The sequence below is a fragment of the Canis aureus genome, chromosome 35 (assembly GCF_053574225.1).
Source record: "Canis aureus isolate CA01 chromosome 35, VMU_Caureus_v.1.0, whole genome shotgun sequence".
NCBI classification, from domain to species: Eukaryota; Metazoa; Chordata; class Mammalia; order Carnivora; family Canidae; genus Canis; species Canis aureus.
The window spans coordinates 17,017,759-17,041,880 of NC_135645.1; the positions used below are offsets into that span (position 1 = coordinate 17,017,759).

Sequence of the window (24,122 nt, forward strand, 5' to 3'; positions counted from 1 at the left end):
TCAACGTGGCTGAGCCACTATGCCCAATGTGAGTGAGGTCAAGCATTATTCCGGATGTCTCTGTGATGGTGTTTTTGGATGAGATTAACATTTAAATTGGTGGACTTTGAGTAAAGCATATTGCCCTCCATAATGTGAATGGGCCCATCCAATAAGTTGAAGGCCTAAATAGAACAAAACACTGACCTTCCACAAGAAGGAGGAATTCTGACAATACAAGGCCTTAGGACTCAAACAGCAAAATCAGCTCTTGACTGGAGTTCTGGTCTGATGACCTTCAGACTTGAACTGTGACAATGGTTCTTCTCTGGTTTCCAGCTGGCCAGCCATTCCTACAGATTTTATACTTGCCAGCCTCCATAATCACATGAGCCAATTCCTTAAAATAAATCTTTTTCTCTGTATATACACATTCTATTGATTCATTCTCTGGAGAATCCTGATCAATACATAGGCATTCTGAATGGAACTTTGTGGCAGCAAATGTATATTATCTTTGAAACACTGAGATGTATTAATATACAATCTCAACTTTCTTACTGCAAACCCAAATGATTTATCTTCTTTCTTTTGTCCATCCAGTTGTGTTTTGATTGAAAAATCTATGTTTATATATTGGAAATGGGTAACAGTTAAATGGATAAATTATGTATCAGCCTCAACTTTCTCACTGCAAATTCCTCTAGGGCATGGAATAGGAAATGGGGAATACCAAATAGCTGCCAGCGTCCTCTTGAAGAGGAGAGTGCTGGGCTATAGTCTTCACATTGCAGCCTCTTAATGTTTGATTTTTCTGACATACTTGCTGCTGGAAAAGTGCTTAGGACTATTGTAAAACCACATAAGACCCACTATGGTCTTGGGGGGATGCTTCTGTTTACCAAAAGAAATCCCTCAGAGAACAATTGGCCTAGGTACATAGAGAGAAATTGACTTTGAGAAAACAAAATTTCCATCTATCTGTGATTTTGGCGGGCAATCTAAGTGACTGGTCATATCATCTCCTCAGTCCTCAAACTAGAGTACTGAAATGGTATTTTATGGGCATATGGAAAACTATAGCATAAATATAGTCCACTTTTCTTTAGAGTCAATTTTTCAGTTTTATTGAAAACCATAATAAATATCCCTAGCCAGCAAGTTAAAAGTGTTGTTTCAAATTGAAATAAATATCAATATATTATGGACTAGACTGCAAAACTTGCAAAATTTTACAAAACTCCTAAGGGCTTTGCACTTACAGATGAATGTTTCCAATGGGTTCCCAGTCATCATCTGCTCCCAAATAGGAGTTAAGATGATATTCTCTACTGCCCTCAGCAATACACCTTTGATGGAAAAGTTTCAAAAGCACTATTTTAAAATAGGCTGCCTTTAGAAAGTGAAAAGTATTGAAGAAAAAGGAGAGAACCAACTCCATTTGAGAGTTCTCTCTTCCTTTAATTAGTGAACTCTCTCAAAAAGGAAACAATGGAAAGTAAACTATCAACAGTGAGTTTTAAAGACATTATGTTTTTGTTTTTAATTTCCTTCTCCGTAAAAGCCCCCTTTTTATAAATGTTATTTTAGTTCTCATTTTAAGAGCTATAATTTATTGAGGACTTTTAATTCTAGGTTTTCTATAATTTATTGAGAACTTCTAATTCTACTTGGGTTTTCATATTTACTCCTTTCAACAGCTCTATGAGATGGACATATTAAATAATCTTTAACAGCTCCATGAGACAGATGTATGAAATAATCTTGTGAGTGGCATGGATTTGCCTCCAGGTCTCCAAAGCCCATGGTTTGGGTTCATTGCCATGTTGACTTCCCCTATTTTTGCTCTCCTGGTTGAACCATCAAAGCACATTTACTGGGCAGTGGATACGTCAAGAGTGAAGGAATTCATATTCAGATAATACTCTGCTGTTGTTTTCAAAGCAGTCCATGTTTCATGAACCTGCAACAAAAGAAACTTCAAGTCATGATCTCTGAGTATGGAGAGTGCATGTTATATCAATTGTGTTTGGATTATTGTACAGATAATCCTAAAAGATTAGGAAGTAGAGTGGAAGAATAATACCAAATAAGGTTTGGTTAACATACTTTTAGTGACCTGTATACTTGGTGCTTAAGTGTTTTCCAGTATTTTGGGGCCACTGTAGGAACCAATGTGGCAGCGTCCTATTATATTTGTCAGTTGATCATAGCACTGGCCTATAATTATAGGCAGGAGTACACTTGAAAATTTCAGTATTCCATAAAGAAGACACAGTCTACCCGCTTATGTAATATTTAATTTGCCAAATAAACAAATGTCTGGTTTTAATATCTCTAAATGATGCTTGTTGGAGAAAAACATGCATAAAACTAAATGCATTATTCAAGCTGGTGGTTTGCATCAGCAAATGCTAACCAGCAATGAGCCAATCCTGGTAGACCAGTTAAAACTCAACCATGCAGAGTAAGGACAGGACCCAGGCCCCAGAAAAACAAAGACAGTCATTTTTTTTTAAATGACTTTATACAACCCTCTAATGTAATGATAGAACCTGATACATGTGTAAAAGGGCAAACAAGTGAAGGGATTAATTAATTTGTTATACATTTTTATTTTCTGAACAGCTCAATTTTAAGAGGGAAATCATGAATAATTGAAATACTCAGACAATTCAGCAATTTCATTTGGCCTGGAGTTTCAGTGTTTTCTTTCATCAAAAAAGTAAACATGGAATAAAACTGGCTAAGGTACATTTCTTCTTTATTTCTCTTGAAGTGAGACTTCCAAATGAATAGAAAACTGTACAAAGGCAAGCAAATGAAGGAATGACATTAAGGGTTTGCATAATTATCACAGTGGAAAATAAGCTGTTGAATAACTGAAAGGGAACTAAAATGTGACTGTGATTCTTTCATCCACCTACACAAACGTGCAGTAATCTACTGAGATTAGACCGAGTAACAGTCATTTTGATAGTTCTTGAGAATAATGACCTTGATGGATAAGTTGTGCACCTTACTTCTGTAGCCGAGGTAAGGGAGGCTGGGTGCACAAGGCAAGCTAATCCCAGTGTGATAGTTACAGAGCGATTCACACATGAACGGCATGCAAAGGAGAGAAAAGAAAGAAGGGCAAAAAAGAAGCCCAGGAAAGAAGGGTAAGGCTTCAGAAAGGAGGGAAGCATTTGATTTTAGTCTTGGAGGAAGACGTGATGTTTACTGCACAAAAGTCACTTTATGGTGAGGAAAGGTCAAGTATAGCTCAGAGTGGCTAGAGAGAAAAAAATCATAGGTTGGGCTGGTGGTGTGCTGATGCCTGCTGTGGCAGTGTCTACTTAGCAAGATAGAGATGGTGCGTTGTTTCTAATGCAAATACCTGATCGGCCAGCGTGTTTCCCCACATATTTGGATTGTGATCTGGGTCCCAGTAATTCTGCAAATATATATGTCTTTTGAGATGTAGGAACTGGTTTGCTGGGTCCTCCGACAAAAATGGTGCTCCCAATGCTCCTGTAATTCAGAGTCCAAGAGCACAGCATCTTTTAGGGCAGTAGTTTACATCTCAATGTTTATCTTTTTAAGAGACACAGCTATGGCCTTTGGGAGGTTGGGTGCCTGAGAAGCGAGCCCTGAGAAAGCTATACACGGAGAAAGGTGACTTCTCCTCAGCCTTCCTCTATCACTGTGCTGTCATCACCCTACATGTCCTCAATATAGTGCAGCATCAAAGCTAGTGCTAGATGGGAAAAATTTTTTAGAGCCTTCTGTACCTGCATGGGAGCCCACACACCTGGATTCAAATTCTAGCTCTATCACTTTTTTTGGACAGGTTGCTTAATTTCTCCTAGCTGTAATTTTCTTGCGTATAAAAAGAAAAAAAAAGAAAAAAAAAAGAAAGAAAAGAAAAGCATAGTAATAACACAGTAACACAATAATATAGGATTACCATAAAGGGTTGGCTCTATTAATGGTTGTAAACCATTTGGCTCAAACCAGGCAGTCAACAATCTTAGTCTTCCTTTCCGAGCCTTCCAAAAGAGAAACATATCTTTCAGTTTGAAGTAGACTGCTTCCAAATCTGGCACCATGGCTTAAATTGTTAGTATTGATAGGTCTGTCATTGAATTGAAGAGGTTTGCATTTTGTATTCCTTCCCACTCCAGGATTAAGGAAGAAAAATGATTGTTTTTAAAACCTAGACATTTTTAGTATCTTGAAATTTTAAGTCTATATTGTATTTTCATTTCCAGATAAAACACAACCACATTCAGAGTTGTAATCTGAATCAATATCAAGGAAGAATACACTCCTGACCTATTTGTGGTAACAATACAATCTGTTCATTGCTTGTGATAAGCATTTATTACAAATGTCATGTTCAGTACTCCAAGCTTCATCATTAATAAGACTCTATTGACCAGGGTTATAGTGAACTATAAGATACGAAACCTCCCCTCTGTAGGGCAAGGGTATGAGGGAGTCCAAGATTCAAAATAAAACAAGGCAACATAGCATTTGATTGTGCCAAGGGAGTTTAGGAGAAGGTGTCATTATTGAGCTTTGGAGCTCTGAGGCACCAACAGACATTTTCATGGTCAGAAAAATTGCTGAACCTATTCCTTAAAGAAAAGATTAAATTTAGTGGGATAGGAGAAGGAGAAAGACTTTCGATTTTAAGCTGGAGGAATGGTGTGGCACTGGGAATCTGTAAAACAGATATCTGAACACAATGGTTATAGGTGGCTAAATTACTTGTGCGTGTGTGTGTGTGTATATATATATATATATATACACACACACATACACACAAATAATAATGAGAGTTGACATTTATTGAGCATTGTGCTAAAAAATACCTGAACTACCTTATTTAATACAACAAACCTAAGGAGCAGTACTGTCCATCATTTCATTTTGCAGACAAGGTAACTATATCACAGGAAAAGTTAAATACTATGTTCAAGGCCACATAGCTAGTAGGAAGGGGAGATGGAATTCTCCCTTTAAAGCCACTGTGCGATATTATAACTAAGAGACGGGAAGGCTTGGGGCCAAAGAAAAGCAGCAGCAGCAGTAATAGTAGTAGTACTACTACTACTAAATAATAATAATAATATTAGTCTTATGCATTTATAGAAAAGAGACAATCATTACTTATACATTTCCTATGATATCATGCTTTTCCAAGCTTGACCTTGAGTACTAAGCAGGGCTCTAATTATTAGCTCTATTACTTTTAGCTTAATTTGTTACCCTGCTAAGTTCTAGTTTTAACTACCTACTTATTGAAAATGACAACCTCTGTGGATGTTATACATCACTCAGGCTGCCTCTAGGTGCAAAACACTAGTGATGGAGGGTAGAAAAATGACTTACACATATTCTCTATGAATAGGGGGTTAACAATTTTAGTTATTCATGGTTTAAAAAAGAAAGGCAAAAGTCAACTTTCAGAAGATATTAGTAACAGATGATAGAAGTAATAGTGTCCTGCTTCTAGGTCATCTAATTCAATATAACTAAGCTAGCATGCCTGGGGAAGCCATCCTCTAAGATGTCCCCCAAAGACCACTGCCTTCTTGGTATCCATACCTTCTGTGGTCTTCTTTCATTCAGTAGGGCAGACCCTGGAACTGTGGAAATGACAGTGTGTGCTTTCTGTGGCTAGCACAAAATAGGTGTTACAGCTCCTGCCTTGTGCCTTTCTTGGATCACTTGCTCTAATGGAAGACCACTACCATGTTGTGAGGACACTCAAGCAGCCTGTCAAGGAACTGAATCCTCCCACCAACAGTCATACAAACAAACCACCTGGGAACTGGATGCTTTCATTCCAGTTAAGCCTTCAGATCACAACAGTCCTCACTGACGTCTATACTGTTATCTCATGAGAGAGCCTGAGTCACAATCTGTGACCTAAGCCACTCCCAAATTCCTAGAAACTGTAAAATAATAAGCATTGATTATTTTAAGTTGCTACGGTTTGGAGAGGTTGTTAGGTCATAGTAGATAACTAATACAATGCATTATGAGTGCCTACTGATGTCAGGATAAACTGCTAACCACCAGACCTGAGCCCCAGATGAAGCAAGTGAGTCCACAAATGGAAGAAGAAACTGGCTTCTAAGCTTACACAAATTTTGTGCCATGAGATCTCTACTTGCTCTGATAATCCTCATTGCATAGAAAGAGAAACAAAAAACAACCCTTGCCGCTAAGTAACTCACATGATATTCAGAGTTCATAAATAATTTATAAGGAAATATACTATGACCACACAGTTTGAAGGAGGAGTGATTAGTTCTGATATTGGCATGGAGGTAGCATGGAGGTAGCATGGAGAAATTGGTTTTGAGTTGAGCTTTCATGCTTATGGAATGTCTCCACAGTTAGGAAGAAGGGAGTGGAAGCAAAGAGCATGTGTTCCGGGCTGAAGAAGATTGGTGAGCCAAGGAACAGAGAAGCACAGTAAGGCTCAGATTTGGTGACCCCGACTTTGCCAATGTGATGGCAGGGTAGAGCTGAGGTGTGCATGTGGTCAGAGAGAATGTTGGAGGATTATTACTGTCACATCAAGGAGGTTGGACTTTATTCTTCAAGTAATATTTCTGAACAAGAAAATGATAGGACCAGATTTACTTGTAATTTTTTTGTTTGATTATGATAAAATATGCATTATATAAAACCGTTTTAACCATTTTTAATTGCATAGTTTACTGGCATTAAGCACATTCACAGTGTTTTCCAATCATCATCACTATCTCAAGAACTTCTCCCTAAATGGAAACTCAGTACCCTTTAACAATTCCCATCACTCTCTCCTCCAGCCCCTGGTCACCACCATTAGCTTTCTATCTCCATGAACTTGCTTATTGTAGGTACCTCATGTAAGAGGAATCATGTACTCTTTGTCCCTTTGTGTCTGATTTATTTTACTTAGTAGAGTATCTTCAAGATTTGCATGTTGAAGCATATATAAGCATCTCATTCCTTTTGAAACTTGAATAATATTTTGTACCTATATGCCAACATTTTGTTTACCCATTCACAGATACTTTTGAAAACTCCTTTGTCAGTCGTGTTAGAAAGCAGATGGTAAAAGGAAGACAGTGAGAGACACAGGTTGGAGCCTCTTGTAATGGTCTGGTGGAGAGATAAGTAGGGCCTGAATCAGGTGAGTGACACCAGGGATGGGAAGACAGGGCTGATTGGAACAGAATAGAGAACTCATCCATTGGGCTCGCTGGTGCAGAACCACCAGCACTGAAGTTCTGGTTTTAACTGAGATGTGTTCATAGGCGACTTCCAGATTTCTCTTCATTCTCTTTGAAGAAAAGGTGTCAATTACAGTGTGACATGTGTAGTGTGTTCATATTCTGTTAAAAAAAAAAGGAGGGGGGTTTCAAAACGAAGAGAGTATTTAGGCAAAGAAGATCCAATATCGATATCTAATAAATATTTCTTTTTTTAAGATTTGTTTATTTGCTTGAGAGAGAAAGAGAGAGTGTGAAGGAGCAGGGGGAGGTGCAGAGGGAGAGGGAGAGAGACACCCAAGCAGACTCTCTGCTGAGCGCAGAGTGAGAAGAGAGGCTCAATCTCATGACCTGGAGATCACAACCTGAGCTGAAATCGAGTTGGCCACTTAACCGACTGAGCCATCCGGGCGCCCCTCTAATAAATGTCTCTACATAAATTATGCTTACAATATAATTTATAGCAAGATAAAGTACAGTAACCACTTAAGGTAGTGTTACTTGGAATCATCCAAAAGTAAAACCAATATTCTGTACCGTGGTTGTCCCTGTGCATTGTATAATCGCTAAGGGAAAAAAAATGCTATGACATAAATCTTGACAGAGAAGCATGCTTTAAAATATAAGTCATAGCTATTTTCAGCTCTAATAATTCTGTCTTTTGTAAATCTTCTCTCTTTTTGCTCACGGAAAATGTTTCACTGATATAATCTCCCCCTCCCCATCCCCCTGCCCCTGAACAAAGCGCCTACCTCACCATTATGCGCCCAACAGGCATCCAATAAATATTAATTGATGGCGATAATAGCATCACCCACAAGAGAGACAGAAAGTAGTATTTATTGTCCTACTTTACAAATGAGAAAATTGACACACGGAGATGAAATGACTCACTCAAGGTCACCTAGTAAGTCATTGGCAGGGCTGGAAATAAAATGCAAGTGATACAGAAGGGCACGCTATTATCCTCTCTGCTTGAGAAACTTCTCCTCCCTTTTTCATCCTGTCTGACAAACCTTGAAAGTTAGTGAGAGCAAGATCAGAGTTTGTGTTTGTAAGCCTATATAATACTGCTGGGGTTTGAAAACTGAACCCTGACTTTTATTAGTTTGTTGGTTTTTAAATTTTTTTTAATGTAGGCAGTATCAGCCAGGTTAATGTCTTTTTTTAAAAGTTAGAATCATAAGCTATAAAAAAAAATCTCCCTCTTTTTTCTTTCCAACTCCCTACACACCCTCCTTCCTTTCATCCCATATCATAGTAGTTTTAATAGGATCTGTCAAGCTTAGTTCTGCTATCTAAACATGTCTCAAATATCCTCTGCAGAAAATTCTGTGAGTCAAAATGAGGCAGACACTTCAGAATGTGGAGACGTTGGAGATCACAGCTCTTGCCACACAAACCAAGAAGGATCAGAGATGGGAAGTCTTATCCTGGCCCTGCCAGTGATTAGTTGGGTCATTAGTTGTTACTCCTACCCCCCACCCCCGTTTCCTACTCTGTAAAACAGGGCTGGATCATAGGAAGCTAACTAAGATGTCTTGTGCCTCTGATATTTTTAACTGGAATGTATTCATAATCAATAGGTCATTAATTGAAAACTACTTTCTCTGCATGATATTAGGGCATCAAAATATGTAGAATTTGCTTAATGGGTACAGCTCCTAGTACTGTCAAGGAGCTCACATGCTGAGAAATTCAGCACTGAGAGAGACAGAAATAAGTGAAAGAGAAGTCAGAATAGATCTAGCCAATAATTAAAGCAATACAAGTAAAAATGTATTCACGTTACACACAGAGATGAGAACCCATCATGGGCTGAGGAGCAGCATGCTGGTAATGGAAGATGTATAGTTAGAAATGGAATGATTCTCTATTTTGCTATCACCCAGGGAGGGCTGAAAAAGAGTCTTTAAATTTGATAGTGGAGTCATAACTGAATAGTCTTTATACTGTGCACGTGACCATGAAGATGATCCTCGTGGTAGGAACCTATCTGCTAAAAAGGTTCCGGAAAGCCTGATGTGAAATGTTAAGATACAGAATCCAAGGACAGAGTCTGAGGGCAGAGTCCTGTTTTCTTCTCTGTGGAGGGAGCTCTTTTAGAGTAGCCTCTAACCACTCATCTCCCCTTTGTAGACAGTGCCCCTCAGAAGGGGCAGTGCCCCAGGTAACTGGTAGGTCCAAGAGGCATAACTTGGCATGTCCAGTCAGCTCCTACTTCTTCCTCTTGAGAGTTAGCTGCGCTCAGAGATCACACTTTCTCTTCTGGTTCCACAACCTGCAACCGGAGATGAAATTTGCCAAATTCTGGGGTCCAGTCAGCAGGCCCTTTCTATCTTACACTGCTATATATTCCAAATTAGCCTTTCCCAATAATAAAGGGAATTGATTGCCTTCTATGATCATCTTTGATTTATTTTTCAACTAGATCAAAAGCAGGCCAAGAAAGGGGACAGGAGTTCTATGTGTCAGACAACAGGTCTATTGTCTCAGAGCCTCATTAAGAAATAGGAAAAAAAAATATAGCACAGACTGGGCACTCCAGCCAATAAGAGCCTGTCATCCCTGGAAAGCCACAGCTGTGAATATTCATAGGCAGTTACATGAGGGAAGGAATTGTATGTCTGTGAATAAATGTGATGGGATTTAGCAGGGGTAGAAGACACAAAAATGACCAGCAAATCCACAGGATGGGCCATAGCTAGCTATTTCCCGGAGAGGTGAGGTGACGCTGCTATTTGTAGTGGTACTTGATGCCTGGTGCCAGAGATGGAGAATAAGCATGACAGTCCTGCTACAAGCTTAAAAATACTCGGTATGGGATGCTGAACACAAAGCACTTAGCATTCAGCATAAGCAGTTAAAGAATAACAGTTATTGTTTACTATTTTTATTTCACTGAGTTTTAGTCACTTCCTGTAACATGTCTATGTCTTTAGAAAAAAAAGACGAAATAAATGCTCAAGCACATAAATTAAGTATTAAAACAAAGTATAAATGGTCACTAGGGATTAAATACAAAAGAGGATCAGGAAAAAGTATATACAGGCATCTTGGCAATATGGCAAAATTTTCAAAGATCGCTCTAAGTGTAGGAGAAATTTTATAATTTTGTGAGTGATTCAAGTACATGTCAGGTTTAGGTTCATATGTTTAAAGTTGAATCTTTTATTCTCTGGGCTAAGTAAATAATTTTTGTTATAAAATAGTTATCTTTTTCTTCCCACTCTAAATTTTCATCACTGACCCAAAAATTTATGGCAGAAGACAGAAGAGCTATATTTAGTATAATAGGCTCTCTCACTTTGCTGCAATTGAGATTAAAATTAATGAGAGAGAATGAGAGAGAAGAAATTTGGGGTTTGAGACAGAAAGAAGGAAACAGGAGAAATCAAGAAAAGAAATCAAAGAAAGGAGAGACAAAGAAGGGAAGTTACAAAAATGAAAGGTTACGAAAGGTGAAAAGCCATGGGGAAAGGGAACAGAGAAGTAAAAAGACAGAGGGCAGGATGGATGAAAGTCAGCTGGAAAGGAAGAAAGAGACACTGAACTTGGGGACCAGCTCTCAAATCCCATGGTTTTACTAAACTGTTAATGAAATGCTTTCGTATTTTGTAAATGAACTTTTAACTCAGGGAACTTTGGTTTTAGTGACGTTACAATTGCTGGTGTGTTGACTACTTTGCAAAGTAAACAGGAGCTAGTGTTGCTTGAGTTGGAGTTCAGTCTGTCTTGACCTGCTCTCAACGTGCTAACATACACCCACACACGTGCTCACATGCACTACCATGTCATTCCCTGAGGCATGTTTTGGACCTGGTAGATCTTTTATTAACTTTTGATTTTGTGGGCAGCGAAATGTGTAACTCACGAAAGACAGTGTTTTATATGAGTCAATAGTAACCCCTTCCGGGTCATTGCCTGTGTGTGTTGATGGAATTTCCAACTCCAGTGCCATGACAAATGATGCAATGTGGGCAGGAAAATAGATGGCTTTTCGGCAACACCCAGAGAGCTCAACGGATCTAGTCATAGGCAATGATATTTTTCTCTAACTGAGATATTTCCCAGGTTATTCTCACTACTTGCTTTCTTGAGAACATCAATCAATCTGAAGCCAAAGTGAGTAGATAAAATTAAGAATGAGTTCTTATAAAAAAAAACAAAACTATATCCAGAAATATAGACTCCATTCAAGGAATGGAGCAGTGAAGTGGGGAGGGGTGGCTGGGTAACTGGGAAGGGCCCTTCCTTCCATGGATGGTGCTAAAGGCAAACTTGCAAGCACTGGTGGGGCCGAGTGGGTCAAGGGGAAGAAAATGTGAGCTTAAAAGCTGTTATCTCAAAAACCTAAGCTGGGACGCCTGGGTGGCTCAGTGGTTGAGCATCTGCCTTTGGGTCAGGGTGTGATCCTAGGGTCCTAGGATCGAGTCCTGCATCAAGCTCCATGCAGGGAACCTGCTTCTCCCTCTACCTATGTCTCTGCCTCTCGTGAATAAATAATAAATAAAATCTTTAAAAACAAAACACCAAACCAACCCAACGACTCAGAGAAACAAAAACCTTCAGGACAAATTGCTCTTGGTTACTAGGTGTAGGGTGAAAAGTAAGAGCTAGAGTAATGCTAGAGAAACAGGCAAAAGGCAGTTCACTTCCCCTGTCTAAAACCAGAAGACATGCTTGCACTTCATGTGATCTGATCACAGGTCAACAATATGGGCACGAACCTCCAAATTGTCTCACATATGGGTCAACTTCACTGGTTTATTTACTCTGTGAAATACTTTCCAAATATGTGTATTTTCCATATGTCTTCTTTGTGTGAAATGGGGCTGTTTGATTTTGATGAGTGTCCTATGGAGGTGGAACATATGAGTTTAGGACTTCTGTTTACCCTCACCACAACTAGAAACTGCCATAGAAGGCTTCTGGTTATATCTCAGTGTGGCTCTGTTTATTCACCTAAAGTCACACAGCTCCCTAACTCCTGGCTTGTTCTTGTAGAACCAATGGCTGTGATACTGGCTTTATTCCTTTTTCATGAGGAGGTCTTGTTGTGTGCTCCTTTGCCTATACCATAGCTACATATTCCATATCTAGCATGGCAGCACCAAGGGGACAGTTTGTTTGTTTGTTTATTTTGGGGGGGGCAGTTTGTTTAGATGAAAGAAGGGTTTTGTTATCGGAAGAGCTAGCTGTAGAATTTGCACGAGTCCAGCATCCACCATGGATTAGCTGTACAGCTCACTTAACTTCTCTAAGCCAAAATTCCCTTATACAATGAAAATCATAATACTTATTTGCAGAGTGATTATGAGAGTTGACTTAAAGTAACATATGGAAAACCCCTGCCCACAGAATAAAGACTTAAAAGAGTAGTATTAATGCTTGCTGGGCTTATTATAGAAGGCAATTCTTGACCTAAATGCTGAAGAGAGGGTTTTTGTTTTTGTTTTTTAATCAAATCATGACACTCGGATTTCTAATTCTCTGACCGAGGAACCAGTTCCTATGTGTATAAATTACTATTTTAAGAAAATCAATAAAATGATTTGAGGACTGTGTTTATAAATGTAATTACTTGGGGAAGGTTCTTCATCATTTTTGGCTTCAGCATTCCCATTAGGAAAATGGATAATGAGATCTTTTCCCTATTTGCTTCAAATTAAGTTCTAGACAAAAGTAATTTGTTAGACAATTAATCTGTAATGGAGAAAACTTTTTTTAAATATAAAAACAAACTTTTAAAGATGGTTATTTTCTTATGATAAGTAGAAGTTTCCAGGGAAGTGTAGATCAATAGGTAGCATTCTTAAATGAAAAATGGGAGGGAGAGAAAAAGGGAAGAAAGTTGACCCAAGCTAGGATTTCCTACTTGAGAGCTGTATGATTTAGAAAGTGTCAGTTAAACAAATTATTAGTGTAATAAATGAATCTGGTTCTAACGACTTCCATGTACTCAGCCTACATGCAGGAGAGGCTTCTTTCCTGAGATCTGAAGGGCTAACCCCACCTTGTCAATGTTCCTCTGTCCTTAGGCTCTAATTCTCAACTTATTATTTCATGAACTCTCACCACATAATTTTATTTATTTGTGTTTTAAGTGAAGTCAGTCAAACCAGTTATCTTTCTAGATAGACATATTTGTATCTCAGCTGGAGCTAAACTTAATTCTGACTTGTTTCTTAGGAAAGTCCCTAAAATGGCCTGGGTGGCTCAGTGGTTGAGCATCTGCCTTTGGCTCAGGTTGTGATCCCAGGATCCTGGGATCAAGTCCTGCATCAAGTTCCCAAAAGGGAGCCTGCTTTTCCCTCTGCCTCTGCCTTTCTCTCTGTGTCCCAAATAAATAAATAAATAAATAAATAAATAAATAAATAAATAAAATCTTAGAAAGAAGAAAGAAAGAAAAAAGAAAGAAAAGAAGGAAGGAAGGAAGGAAGGAAGGAAGGAAGACTGTCCCTAAAAGGGCTTTCAAATAAAATAAAATAAAATAAAAAAATAAAATAAAATAAAATAAAATAAAAAGATAAGATAAGATAAAATAAAATAAAAAATAAAATAAAATAAAATAAAATAAAATAAAATAAAATAAAATAAAATAGCTCCTGGGTGGCTTAGCAGATTGAGCATCTGCCTTCAGCTCAAGTCATGATCTCAGCGTCCTGGGATCGAGTCTAGAGTTGGGCTCCTCAGCAGAGTGTCTACTTCTCCCTCCACCCCTCCGCATTGCTTATGTTCTCTTTCTCTCAAATAAATAAATAAAATCTTTTTTTTTAAAGTCTCTAAAAGTCATTTTGCAGCACAAATTCCCTTTTGCCAGATTTTTTTTTTTTTTTTTTGCCAGATATCTTTGACCCTGCACGTTCACAGGTGAATGTAGACCAGCAGCAGTGCTTTTAGCCTTGCGCTAATACACCATCACCCACTCTAAAGCCAACTGCATGGATCAGCAGGTAAAGCAAAGCAATAACTGATGGATTATAACTAGCCCATGACTTCAATTTACAGTGTGCTCCTCATACACTCACTTAAACTGAACCAGCCTCACTTTCTTCATCTGGAGAGGTGGGCTGTAACCGGGTATGATTACACATCTTGATGATAATTGCCTAATAATAACTTGGCTAAAAATTTCTAAATCATTTATTTAAACATGTCCCAAATGCAAAGTATAACATTGGTAATTAAAATGATTTATCAAAATTATTTACATGCTTAAGAATATAAAGCTAGTTATATACACATACATATATGCCCACATATCTAGATTCATATTCTAGGTATATACCTATATCCTTTTATTTAGGACACACACATCTCTGTGTGTCTGTGTCTGTGCACCTCAAGAAAAATATGTAACTTTTTTGCATGGGCCTCAAGTTTATCATAAAGGTAGAAATTTATTCTTATTTAAGCATCATATCAGAAGTATATATAAATTGTAGAGATTTAACTGTGAAAATAATTTACACCTTTGTAAGTATTTTCAGTTTTGGTTACAAGAAAAACAAATGACCTCTCAGTTCCATTCAGATATAAGTCACTGAATTATTGGGTCAATTTGGCAGCAAATCATCTGACCTTCAGTGCCTTCCTTGATCTGTCTTTAAAACACCACTTCTCTGAGCTACAGCTTGCTCTAAAGGTTAATGAATTCACACTCTCAAAGTACCTTGAGGTCTCCACATAATGGTACTATGTAAGTATTACAGTTTCTAAAAAGCATTTAAAATTTTTCTTTGTTCAAGGACACAAGAGTACTTCTTTGGAGGCAACCCTTAAATAGATTTCTTAGCAATAGTGACACATTAATACGTTGATACATAGAAATAAAATGATCACACACAATTAACACTAACATGTTCAAAACCATAGCACGACACGATAGTTTGGTTGTCCTAATGTTCTAGAATTGATCTGTGGATAAAACCTATCTGTTCATTTCTTTGAAAAAGTCAAAAGGGGTTATCTGTCAACCTAATCTTTGTAAAAGACATGATAAATAAAAAAGAAATGGATTCTTACCTATAAGCAATGTTGAACACAGGGCTACTTGAAGCATTTTATAGGCCATAATCCTGTTTTGAAAAGAAAAGATTTATTTATTTTAATTTAGACCAAGCAAAGCTTCAGGGCACACCGGCTACTTTCCAGGACTATGAAGCATTTGCTGCATACCTGGCAGCCCTGTGAGCTGAGATAAGTCAGAAAGGCCGTTGCTTAAGATGGCTTTTTTATATGACTCCCGTCTTTTTACCCTTTGGACTTTTTGGACTGACTTTTTACGAGCTTCTTATATGGGCCATGTATTTACTTACTAATTTTATCATCCATCCAGACTAATGTCATACAATGTAAAAAAAAAAAGGGTGGAAAAACTGAATCACTCATACATTGCTGGTGGGAATATAAAATGGTACAGTCACTTTGAAAAAGAATTTGGCAGTTTCTTATAAATCTGAGCACGCAATTACCATACAACCCGGCAATTGCACGACTGGGCATTTGTCTCAGAGAAAATGAAAACTTATGCTCATACAAAAACTTGTACGAGAATGTTTCACTACATTTTTATCAGTAGTAGGCAAGAAGTGGAAACAACCCAGATGTCCTTGACAGCCGAGTGTTTAACATACCGAAATGCTTCTATACCATGAATTACAGTAACGATAGAGTAAAAATTACTGATAGACACAACAACTTAGAGGAATCTCAGGGGAATTATGATGGGTGATGGGTCCCAACTGGTCAAATATGGCATGATTCCATTTATGTAACTTTCTTGGAAATGATGAAATTATGGAAATAATGAATAGATTAGTGGTTGCTAGGGGTTAGGCATGGAAAGGGATGGAAGATGTTATAAGGGGCAGTATGAGGGACCCTCATAATAATAGAACTACTTGGTATCTTAGCTGTGGTGGTGGTAGACCCAAACATAAATGTGATAAAATTGCACAGGACCAAATACAGATGTCTCAGATACATACATGCAAATGAGTACACCTAAAACTGGGGAAATCTGCATTGGATCAGTGCATCGCATCAATGTCAGTGTCTTGGTTGTGATATTGCATTATAGTTTTGCAAGATGTTACCATTGGGAGTAATTGACTGAAGGGCACACAGGATCTCTCTATTATTTCTTACAAATGCATGTGGTTCTACACATCTCAAAACAAAATGTTTAAAGACAAAGGAATGTGTGGGGTGCCTGAGTGGCTCAGACGGTGAAGCCGTGAAGTGTCTGACTTCCGCTCAGGTCATGATCCCCCAGGATCCTGGGATTGGGTCCTGCATCAGGCTCTGGCAGAGAGTCTGCTGCTTCTTTTTTCTCTGCCACTCCTCTACCCTCGCTCATGCTCTCTCTCTCTCTCAAAGTAAAAAACAAACAAACAAACACTTAAAAAAATAACAAAGGAATGTTTAACTGCATTATGGAATGTGTTTCCAACAAAAATTCACAGTGAATAAAACCAGGACACTTTTTTAAAATTTGAGTTTTAGGGGCGCCTGGGTGACTCAGCGGTTGAAACTTTAGTGCAGGTCATGATCCCAGGGTCCTGGGATCGAGTCCTGCATTGGGCTTCCTGCAGGGAGGCTGCTTCTCCCTCTGCCTGTGTCTCTGCCTCTCTCTGTGTCTCTCATAAATAAACAAATAAAATCTTAAAAAAATAAAATTTGATTTTTTAAACAACTACCCTTTTCTGTGGCATGATTAACAGTTAACTAAATCAATTTATTATTATACAATTTATTCTTAACAGCAAATCATGCATCTGTTAGCCAGTCTCATCAAAATTATGCAATCTGAAACAAACAGGTATAGAGATATAAAAGTGGTAGAAAATAACTTTCTTATCTATCTTAGAAACCTGGGTCTACCTTGTTGAGAGTTACACCTCTAATTACTGATAGAAGGTTTGGGAAGACAGATATTTTGAAATAGGCATGGTGAAATTTTGGCAGCTTATCCCATGTGTCCATCTATGTGTCCAGCTGTGGCCACATTTCTGTGATTCTTGTTTTTTATTTGATGGAGAGGTATAAATATGTCATTATGTCATAGACTAGAAAAATCTTAGGAAAATCAAAAGAAGAGTATTTTTATAACAAGAAGTACACTCACTCAAAGGAGGAATTCATCTTCGCCTCTTTTCTTCCATCCATTATTCTTCAACTTTTGGAACTAAAGTGAAGCTTGCCTGGAGTGGGAATAAGGGTGGGGACAGGGTCGCCCCCATCTCTTTCACCCTACTCTTCTCACAAAAGAGGTTATTAGTCTGTTATTTTGGTTGGGATGTAGAATGCAAGTATAAAATAACAATGGCCTTTCTGTGAACTTTATATATATTGTCTCATTTAATCCTCATGACAATGCAATGATGAAAGCATTATTATTATTTTACAGATGAGTAAATTGAGGCTCAAAGAGAATTTATAACTTGTCCAAAGAGCATTCAGAAATTACAGGGTAAGGGGCATCTGGGTGGTCAGTTGGTTAAACGTCTGCCTTCGGCTCAGGTCATGATCCCAGGGTCTTAGGATCGAGCTCCGCATCGGACTCCCTGCTCAGAAGGATCTGCTTTTCCCTCTCCCTTTGCCTGACACTCTGCCTGCTTGTGCTCTCTCCCTCTCTCTCTGTCACATAAATAAAAATAAAAATAAAGTAGAATAAAATAAAATAAAAAATTACAGGGTGAAACTCTGCAGCAGAAGTGGAGCGACTGCGTGGCTGAGAGGCACAAACCAGTGAAATGAAACAAATTAGGTGACTGAGACCCCAGTGTGGTCTACAGGTGAAGGTGGCTTGGGCAACTCAATTTCACAGTGATTATGTATCATACGAGATCCTGTTTGAGCCAGAAAACATTGTCCTTCCTGGTGAACGAAGCCTTCTCTGATTCCCCAAATCAAATTTGGCTTCTCTTTCTCACATCTGCATCCTTTGGCAGTTGGGCCATGTCTCCCTGTACTATGCGTGGTTTCATATGTGTATTTCAGTGTTCCTGAGTGGATTCTTTCTGAAAGCTGCTTCTGCATCTTACTCCTATTTGTATGCCTTCGATGCCTAGCAGGGTGCTTATCATATAATAGCCCTCAATAAACATGATTGAACTGAATTGAATCAACTGATTCAAATTAAACGCAACTACGTTAAATCGAATCAGTATTTTCCTGCACTGGCCTATCAGTATTACAACCTTATCCGACTGGCTGTAAAAAGGCAAGTATAATGTAGCAGTTTTGTTTTTATGTTGCTGCTTGGGTTTTAAATAGTGTTTCCCAGAGCTTGCCTCTTCTTATGATCTATAAAGGAAAAAAGTTAGATGCATGAAAATTGGCAATATTTAATTATAAAGACATGGAAATGCTCTTTGAAATGAAATTGGAATATCTATCTTTGAGAAATACAAAGATCAAGTGGCATGAATTAATGAAGCTCATCAATGGAGTCTGTTTATAACTTTGATGATTTATACTTAGAAATTCTTATTTTAATATGACACAATGGACCTTGGTAAGCTCCCATGGTCTTTTTCATATCAATGAAATATAAATGTGAAAAAAAATGTGAGATCAAATCCAGTATTATAAAAACAATTTAAAGAAGAAAAAAGAAAAGAAGGAAAACTTTATTTTACCACGGAGCAAACAACTTGGTTTCTGCTTTGTCATGCCAGCAATACAATCAGATCCAATAAACTGCAAAGCTCTGGAGAATGCAGTGTTCATTTATAAAATTCTGATAAGAAGTGATGAAGGGCATGGTGCAGGCTCGCATCATTTAGTGACATCATCGGCATCAATAAAAGGTGAAGAGTCCACCAACATGTTGGAGGAGAGGATACTCACCCTTATAAACATTGTACTAAACTTTTGACCGTGTTCACAATTGAAAATAAACCTGTGATAGGACTTCTTCTTATGAGATTACTTGAGATTTTTGAAGAATTGCTATGTGGGAACAAAACAAGTCAGTTTTAAACTGATTTGACTGCAATGAGTTTGTTGTCATTGATAGTCTAAGAGTTTAAGATGCCATCATTATCAGGTCAAACCTCAATTTAGGGATACACTTACTCTTCTGGGATGGATGGAATATCTCATCATAGCTGGCTATTGAGGCAGAGAATGTCATAGCAACTACATTCCAAGAAGGAGTAAAGGTTTCCATAAGGTCTTGTGCTACATGCAGAAAGTAGCTTTGAGAAGGCCCATGGTGGTACATTATGACTCGGTTGGTATGATGCAGAAACTACTTTTGTTTATTTACTTATTTTCAAAGATTCTTTTTTAATTTTCAAGGAATCTCTATACCCAAAGTGGGGCTTGAACTCACAACCCCGAGATCTAGAGTTACATGTTTTACCAACTGAGCCAGCCAGTTGCCCTAGAAACTGCTTTTATTTTATTTGAACTCTTTTTAAAGATTTACTTATTTATTTTGAGAGAGAGAGAGACAGAGACAGAGACAGAGGGAGGGGCAGAGGGAGAGAGGAGAGAGGGGAGAGAGAGAGAGAGAGAGAGAGAGAGAGAGAAGCAGAATTCTCACTGAGTATGGAGCCTGATTTATGACCCTGAGATCACTGCCTGATCAAGAGTCAGACCCTCAAGCGACTGAGCCACCCAGGCCCCCAGCCCTCCAAAACTACTTTTAAAGTACTTTGTAGAATATTGTTTAGCCTTGGAAGCTAGAGTTCCTGCTCCGCCCCCCTCAATTTGTGAATAAAATAAAGCCTTGCTGAGAGCCAACAGAAGATATAGTCTCTCTTTAGCCTGTCCCCTCCCCGTAAGTACATTGTACTCCCTCTTATCTATTGAGCCTTCAGGGCTTCTGTCTCCAAGTCATGGGGGGCCATGTACTCATCACAGTAAGAGCTGGATTAATTTAGAGAAATTACCTAAAACGTTGGAGAAATACATTCTGTATTTGTATTCATTTTTAGTGTGACTGTTGCAGATTTAAAAACTCGATATGGTGTGAGATGCCTTAGTTTTAATGTGGTTTGGAAATGTAGTGTAAGGACTTACATAATAGGCTTCTTGTTTACTAGATGTAGTTAGTTCAGGGTCTTTAAAAGATTAAATTGATCTTATCTGGTTTGGGGTGGGGGGTTGATTGTCATCTTGAGATCTAGGCCCTGGTATTGGCCGGGGCTCCCTTCTGCTCCCTCTTTCCCATTTATCTGCTGATTTGTGTCTCCACCACAGAGCAGTATATAAAGACAGACCATGAAGAGTTTTATAGACTTCTCCTTCAGGTATTATTCATTCATTCAACATCTATTTTACTTGGTCCTTCCTATGTTCTGGGTACTTGTCAAAATCCATCTATTTTGAACACATTTGATATACATTGTTCCAAAAACTAGAGTTACAAAGATCTATCAACCATTGTTTCTTCTATATGAGAAAGTAATTTCAGGGCAACTTTCCAGGGAGATGAGTTGCAGTTTTCCATGAAGACAGATATAGTTGGGGGACGAGGAAAATTTTAGGAATGGAAAGAGCTTGGTAAAAGATCAAGAGGCTTGAATGGAGGGAAGGCATTACTCAGCCATCATCTGAGGCTATCACAACATTTGTGAGTACTGTACTGGCCTTCTCTAAAAAGTCTCCATATTATTGATGTTTAATAATTTCAGTGATTTCTCTTGGTTATTGCTATAAGTAAATCAGAGTAATTTTTTAAAAAGATTTATTTGAGAGAGGGGGAGAGAAAGAGAGAGAGAACACTCACGTGCATTTTTGCACAAGTAGGTGGGGAGGGGCTGAGGGAGACGGAAAAGCAGGCTCCTTGCTCAGCCAGGAGCCCAACGCGGGGCTCCATCCCAGGACCCTGGGATCATGACCTGAGCTGAAGGCAGACGCTTAACCGACTGAGCCACCCAGGTGCCCCAAATCAGAGTAATTTAAAGATATACACCATTGATAGAAATGTACACAGTTTAGCAGTTTAAGCAAAGATGTCAATCTGTTTTATGCTATGGTGTTGGAATCCCAGGCTTCTTGATTAAGCTTTGAGGTACTGCGTGTCACGGCATTTTCTTCATTACACACTGAATAATCGATAGTTGACAATATGTGACATTTATTGAGCATCTGCAATTCACTAGCTAGTTTACAGAGCACAGAATGATCAAGGGGCCCTGTCCATCAGCTCACTATCAAAACTCAGTCTGTCATGTGCTAGGTCTTTCCTCCTTCACTAAACTAAAAGCAAAGAAAGCATTTTTCGAGATCACTACAGGAGAGAATGGGGCCATATTTTCTCTACAGGTAGCTCTGTGGGCATTAGTATTAGTTCCATAGGGAAGCAATCTTTTCCCATGGTTCTGGTAATCTCAGAAGATAAATTTGATGATCTAGAATAGATTCGAAGTAAAGGCCGTTCTATCATTTCATGATGCTTTTTCTGCTCTGATCTGCAGGCAAGCCCTTGCCACTGTGATTTTCTGAAGATCAAAATGTAAGTACAGGTGTTTTAGTCTGGAACATATAAAAACAATAGTTGGTTTAGCTTTAAGAGATTTAAAGTATCACTTGAAATTTCTGCTTCCTTGGGGAAAAAGAAGGGGATTTAAGATAAAGGAGAGTAATATGGAAGAAGGCATATAAAAAATTAAATAGTGGGGCACTTGGGTTGTTCAGTGGTTGAGCATCTACCTTTGGCTCAGGTCATGATCTGGGGGTCCTGGGATCAAGTCCTGCATCGGGCTCCCTTCAGGGAGCCTGCTCCTCCCTCTGCCTATGTCTCTGCCTCTCTGTTTGTCTCTCATGAATAAATAAATAAAAACCACAAGAAATAAAAATAAAATAAAAATGAAATACTAGGAGAGGGTAAAGGATCTGGGGAGAGTGAGAACATTCTTCAAACTGAGAATGTTGACTTCTGGGTTGGAGGTGGTGGAGGTTAGAAAGAGGGATGGCACAGTGGCTGGAAAAATGGCAGCAATTGCTTCCCTTTAATTGTTTTTGGGCAGCTGTGTTAGTTTGCAAGGGCTGCCATAACAAATATCACAGACTGGTGACTTAAATTATAGAAATTTCTTTCTCACTGTCCTGGAGACTAGAAATCCAAGATCAAGGTGTTGGCAGTTTTGGTTTTCCGAGGTCTCTCTTTTTGGCTCTTTATTGGCTGCCCTCCTGCTGCCTCTTTGCAAGAACATCTCTCTGTGGGATCCCTGGGTGGCGCAGCGGTTTGGCGCCTGCCTTTGGCCCAGGGCACGATCCTGGAGACTCGGGATCGAATCCCACATCGGGCTCCCGGTGCATGGAGCCTGCTTCTCCCTCTGCCTGTCTCTCTCTCTCTCTCTCTCTCTCTCTTTCTGTGTGTGTGTGACTATCATAAAAAAAAAAAAATCTCTCTGTGCATTCATACATCCCCGGTATCTCGCTGTATGTCCGAATTCCTCTTTTAAATATACCAGTCAGCTTGGATTAGAGCATATCCTAATGACCCCATTTGAACTTAATTACCCCTCTAAAGACCCTATCTCCAAATTCAGTCACATTCCAAGGTAGGAATGTGTTAAAGATTCAACATATGAATTTTGGAAGGACACAATCCATCCCATAGCAAAGAGAAAAATCCATCAAATGTGAGTACTTCTGCTTTCTACTAACCCTTGTTTTTGCTTAAGGAATAGGAGTGTGGAGGCTGATAGAGGAAATTTGAGGGGAAGAAGATTCCCCATGAGCTCCAATGAGGATTTGTCAGCTGGTGATGTCTCCTTCGTGAGATCGCCTTTCTCTCTTGGGTGGAGGAAAGTTCTTCTACAGTCCCCCTCTCCATCTCCGCTGAATCAGTTTCCATCCCAGGAATTCCAATATTGTTCAATGATTTATATCTCTGGCTCATGTGTTGGGCTAATGTAAAATTTTAGTTCTCCTTCCCATTGAGGTTGACTAACAAGTTAATGGGTTTGTTTCTTTTCTTTTTTTTTTTATTTATTTTTTTTATTTATGATAGTCATACAGAGAGAGAGAGAGAGAGAGAGGCAGAGACATAGGCAGAGGGAGAAGCAGGCTCCATGCACCGGGAGCCCGATGTGGGATTCGATCCCGGGTCTCCAGGATCGCGCCCTGGGCCAAAGGCAGGCGCCAAACCGCTGCGCCACCCAGGGATCCCGGTTTGTTTCTTTTCTTAGCATATGATGGCATGCCTCTTTCTAGGAAAAAGTCTTGCTAGTGCACTGGAAGTTGATAATAATCATTATTCATCTTCTCTGGTATTTATGGGGATTTTTATCTATAAGAATTAGATACAAGAGGAAGGGATATACCACTTTAGGGTGGTGATATCTACTCCAAATATCACACTTCATTGGTGAGAGCCAACCTAGTGATGGGGGTCTGTTAAATGATGGAGTGACTAGCTTTGGCAGGAAATGATGTTCTGAATAAGGCAACAACCTAATTTACCAATACTAACCAATTCAGTGGTTAGTGATCACAGGGTGGAGAATGTTTCTTCTAGAAATGGGGAGGGGGAAAGCTGGAGGATTAAGAAGAAAGGGATAGCCCCCCCAAAGAAAGAGATGCAAAGAGAAGCATGTTACAGAGACTGATGCAAAGTCAGGAGGCTTCTGTGGAAACGATTCAGGCTCTAAGCAAACCACTCTCCACCTCCAACCTCCCTGTGCCACACCAAAACTGAATGATTTGGGGTGAAAAGGTATGGAATTTGGAAGCCTGAGAGGTGTGGATTCTCAATCCCGGTATGTACACTTCACATCAAAGCCTATTGGCATTTTTTGTTGTTTAGGTATTTCCTATAGCATTATATGTTATCACTCACCAGACCCAGGAAGATGCTCCGTCATTAGCCACGTGTCACCAGCATCAGGTCTGAGAGCTGCCCACTCTGGACATGGCTTC

The 24,122-nt window shown here is 38.9% G+C and overlaps 1 protein-coding gene across 3 annotated transcripts; it reads right to left on the reverse strand.

The window, feature by feature from the left end:
* Positions 1–1,496: 1,496 nt before the first annotated feature.
* C35H3orf85 (chromosome 35 C3orf85 homolog) lies at positions 1,497–15,463 on the reverse strand. 3 transcript variants are annotated; one of them, XM_077883868.1, is made up of 4 exons: positions 15,417–15,463; positions 15,264–15,316; positions 3,359–3,492; positions 1,497–1,942 (listed from the first exon to the last, which is right to left on the reverse strand). In XM_077883868.1, exons 2-4 carry the CDS (start codon positions 15,310–15,312, stop codon positions 1,853–1,855), a joined length of 273 nt encoding a protein of 90 aa, XP_077739994.1. In that variant the 5' UTR covers positions 15,313–15,316; positions 15,417–15,463; the 3' UTR covers positions 1,497–1,852. The 3 variants fall into 3 exon arrangements, 2 of the variants coding, with proteins under 2 accessions (XP_077739994.1, XP_077739993.1); XM_077883867.1 differs by lacking the exons at positions 15,264–15,316; positions 15,417–15,463 and adding an exon at positions 3,929–4,095; XR_013372256.1 differs by lacking the exons at positions 1,497–1,942; positions 15,264–15,316; positions 15,417–15,463 and adding exons at positions 2,608–2,782; positions 5,575–5,883.
* Positions 15,464–24,122: the final 8,659 nt, after the last annotated feature.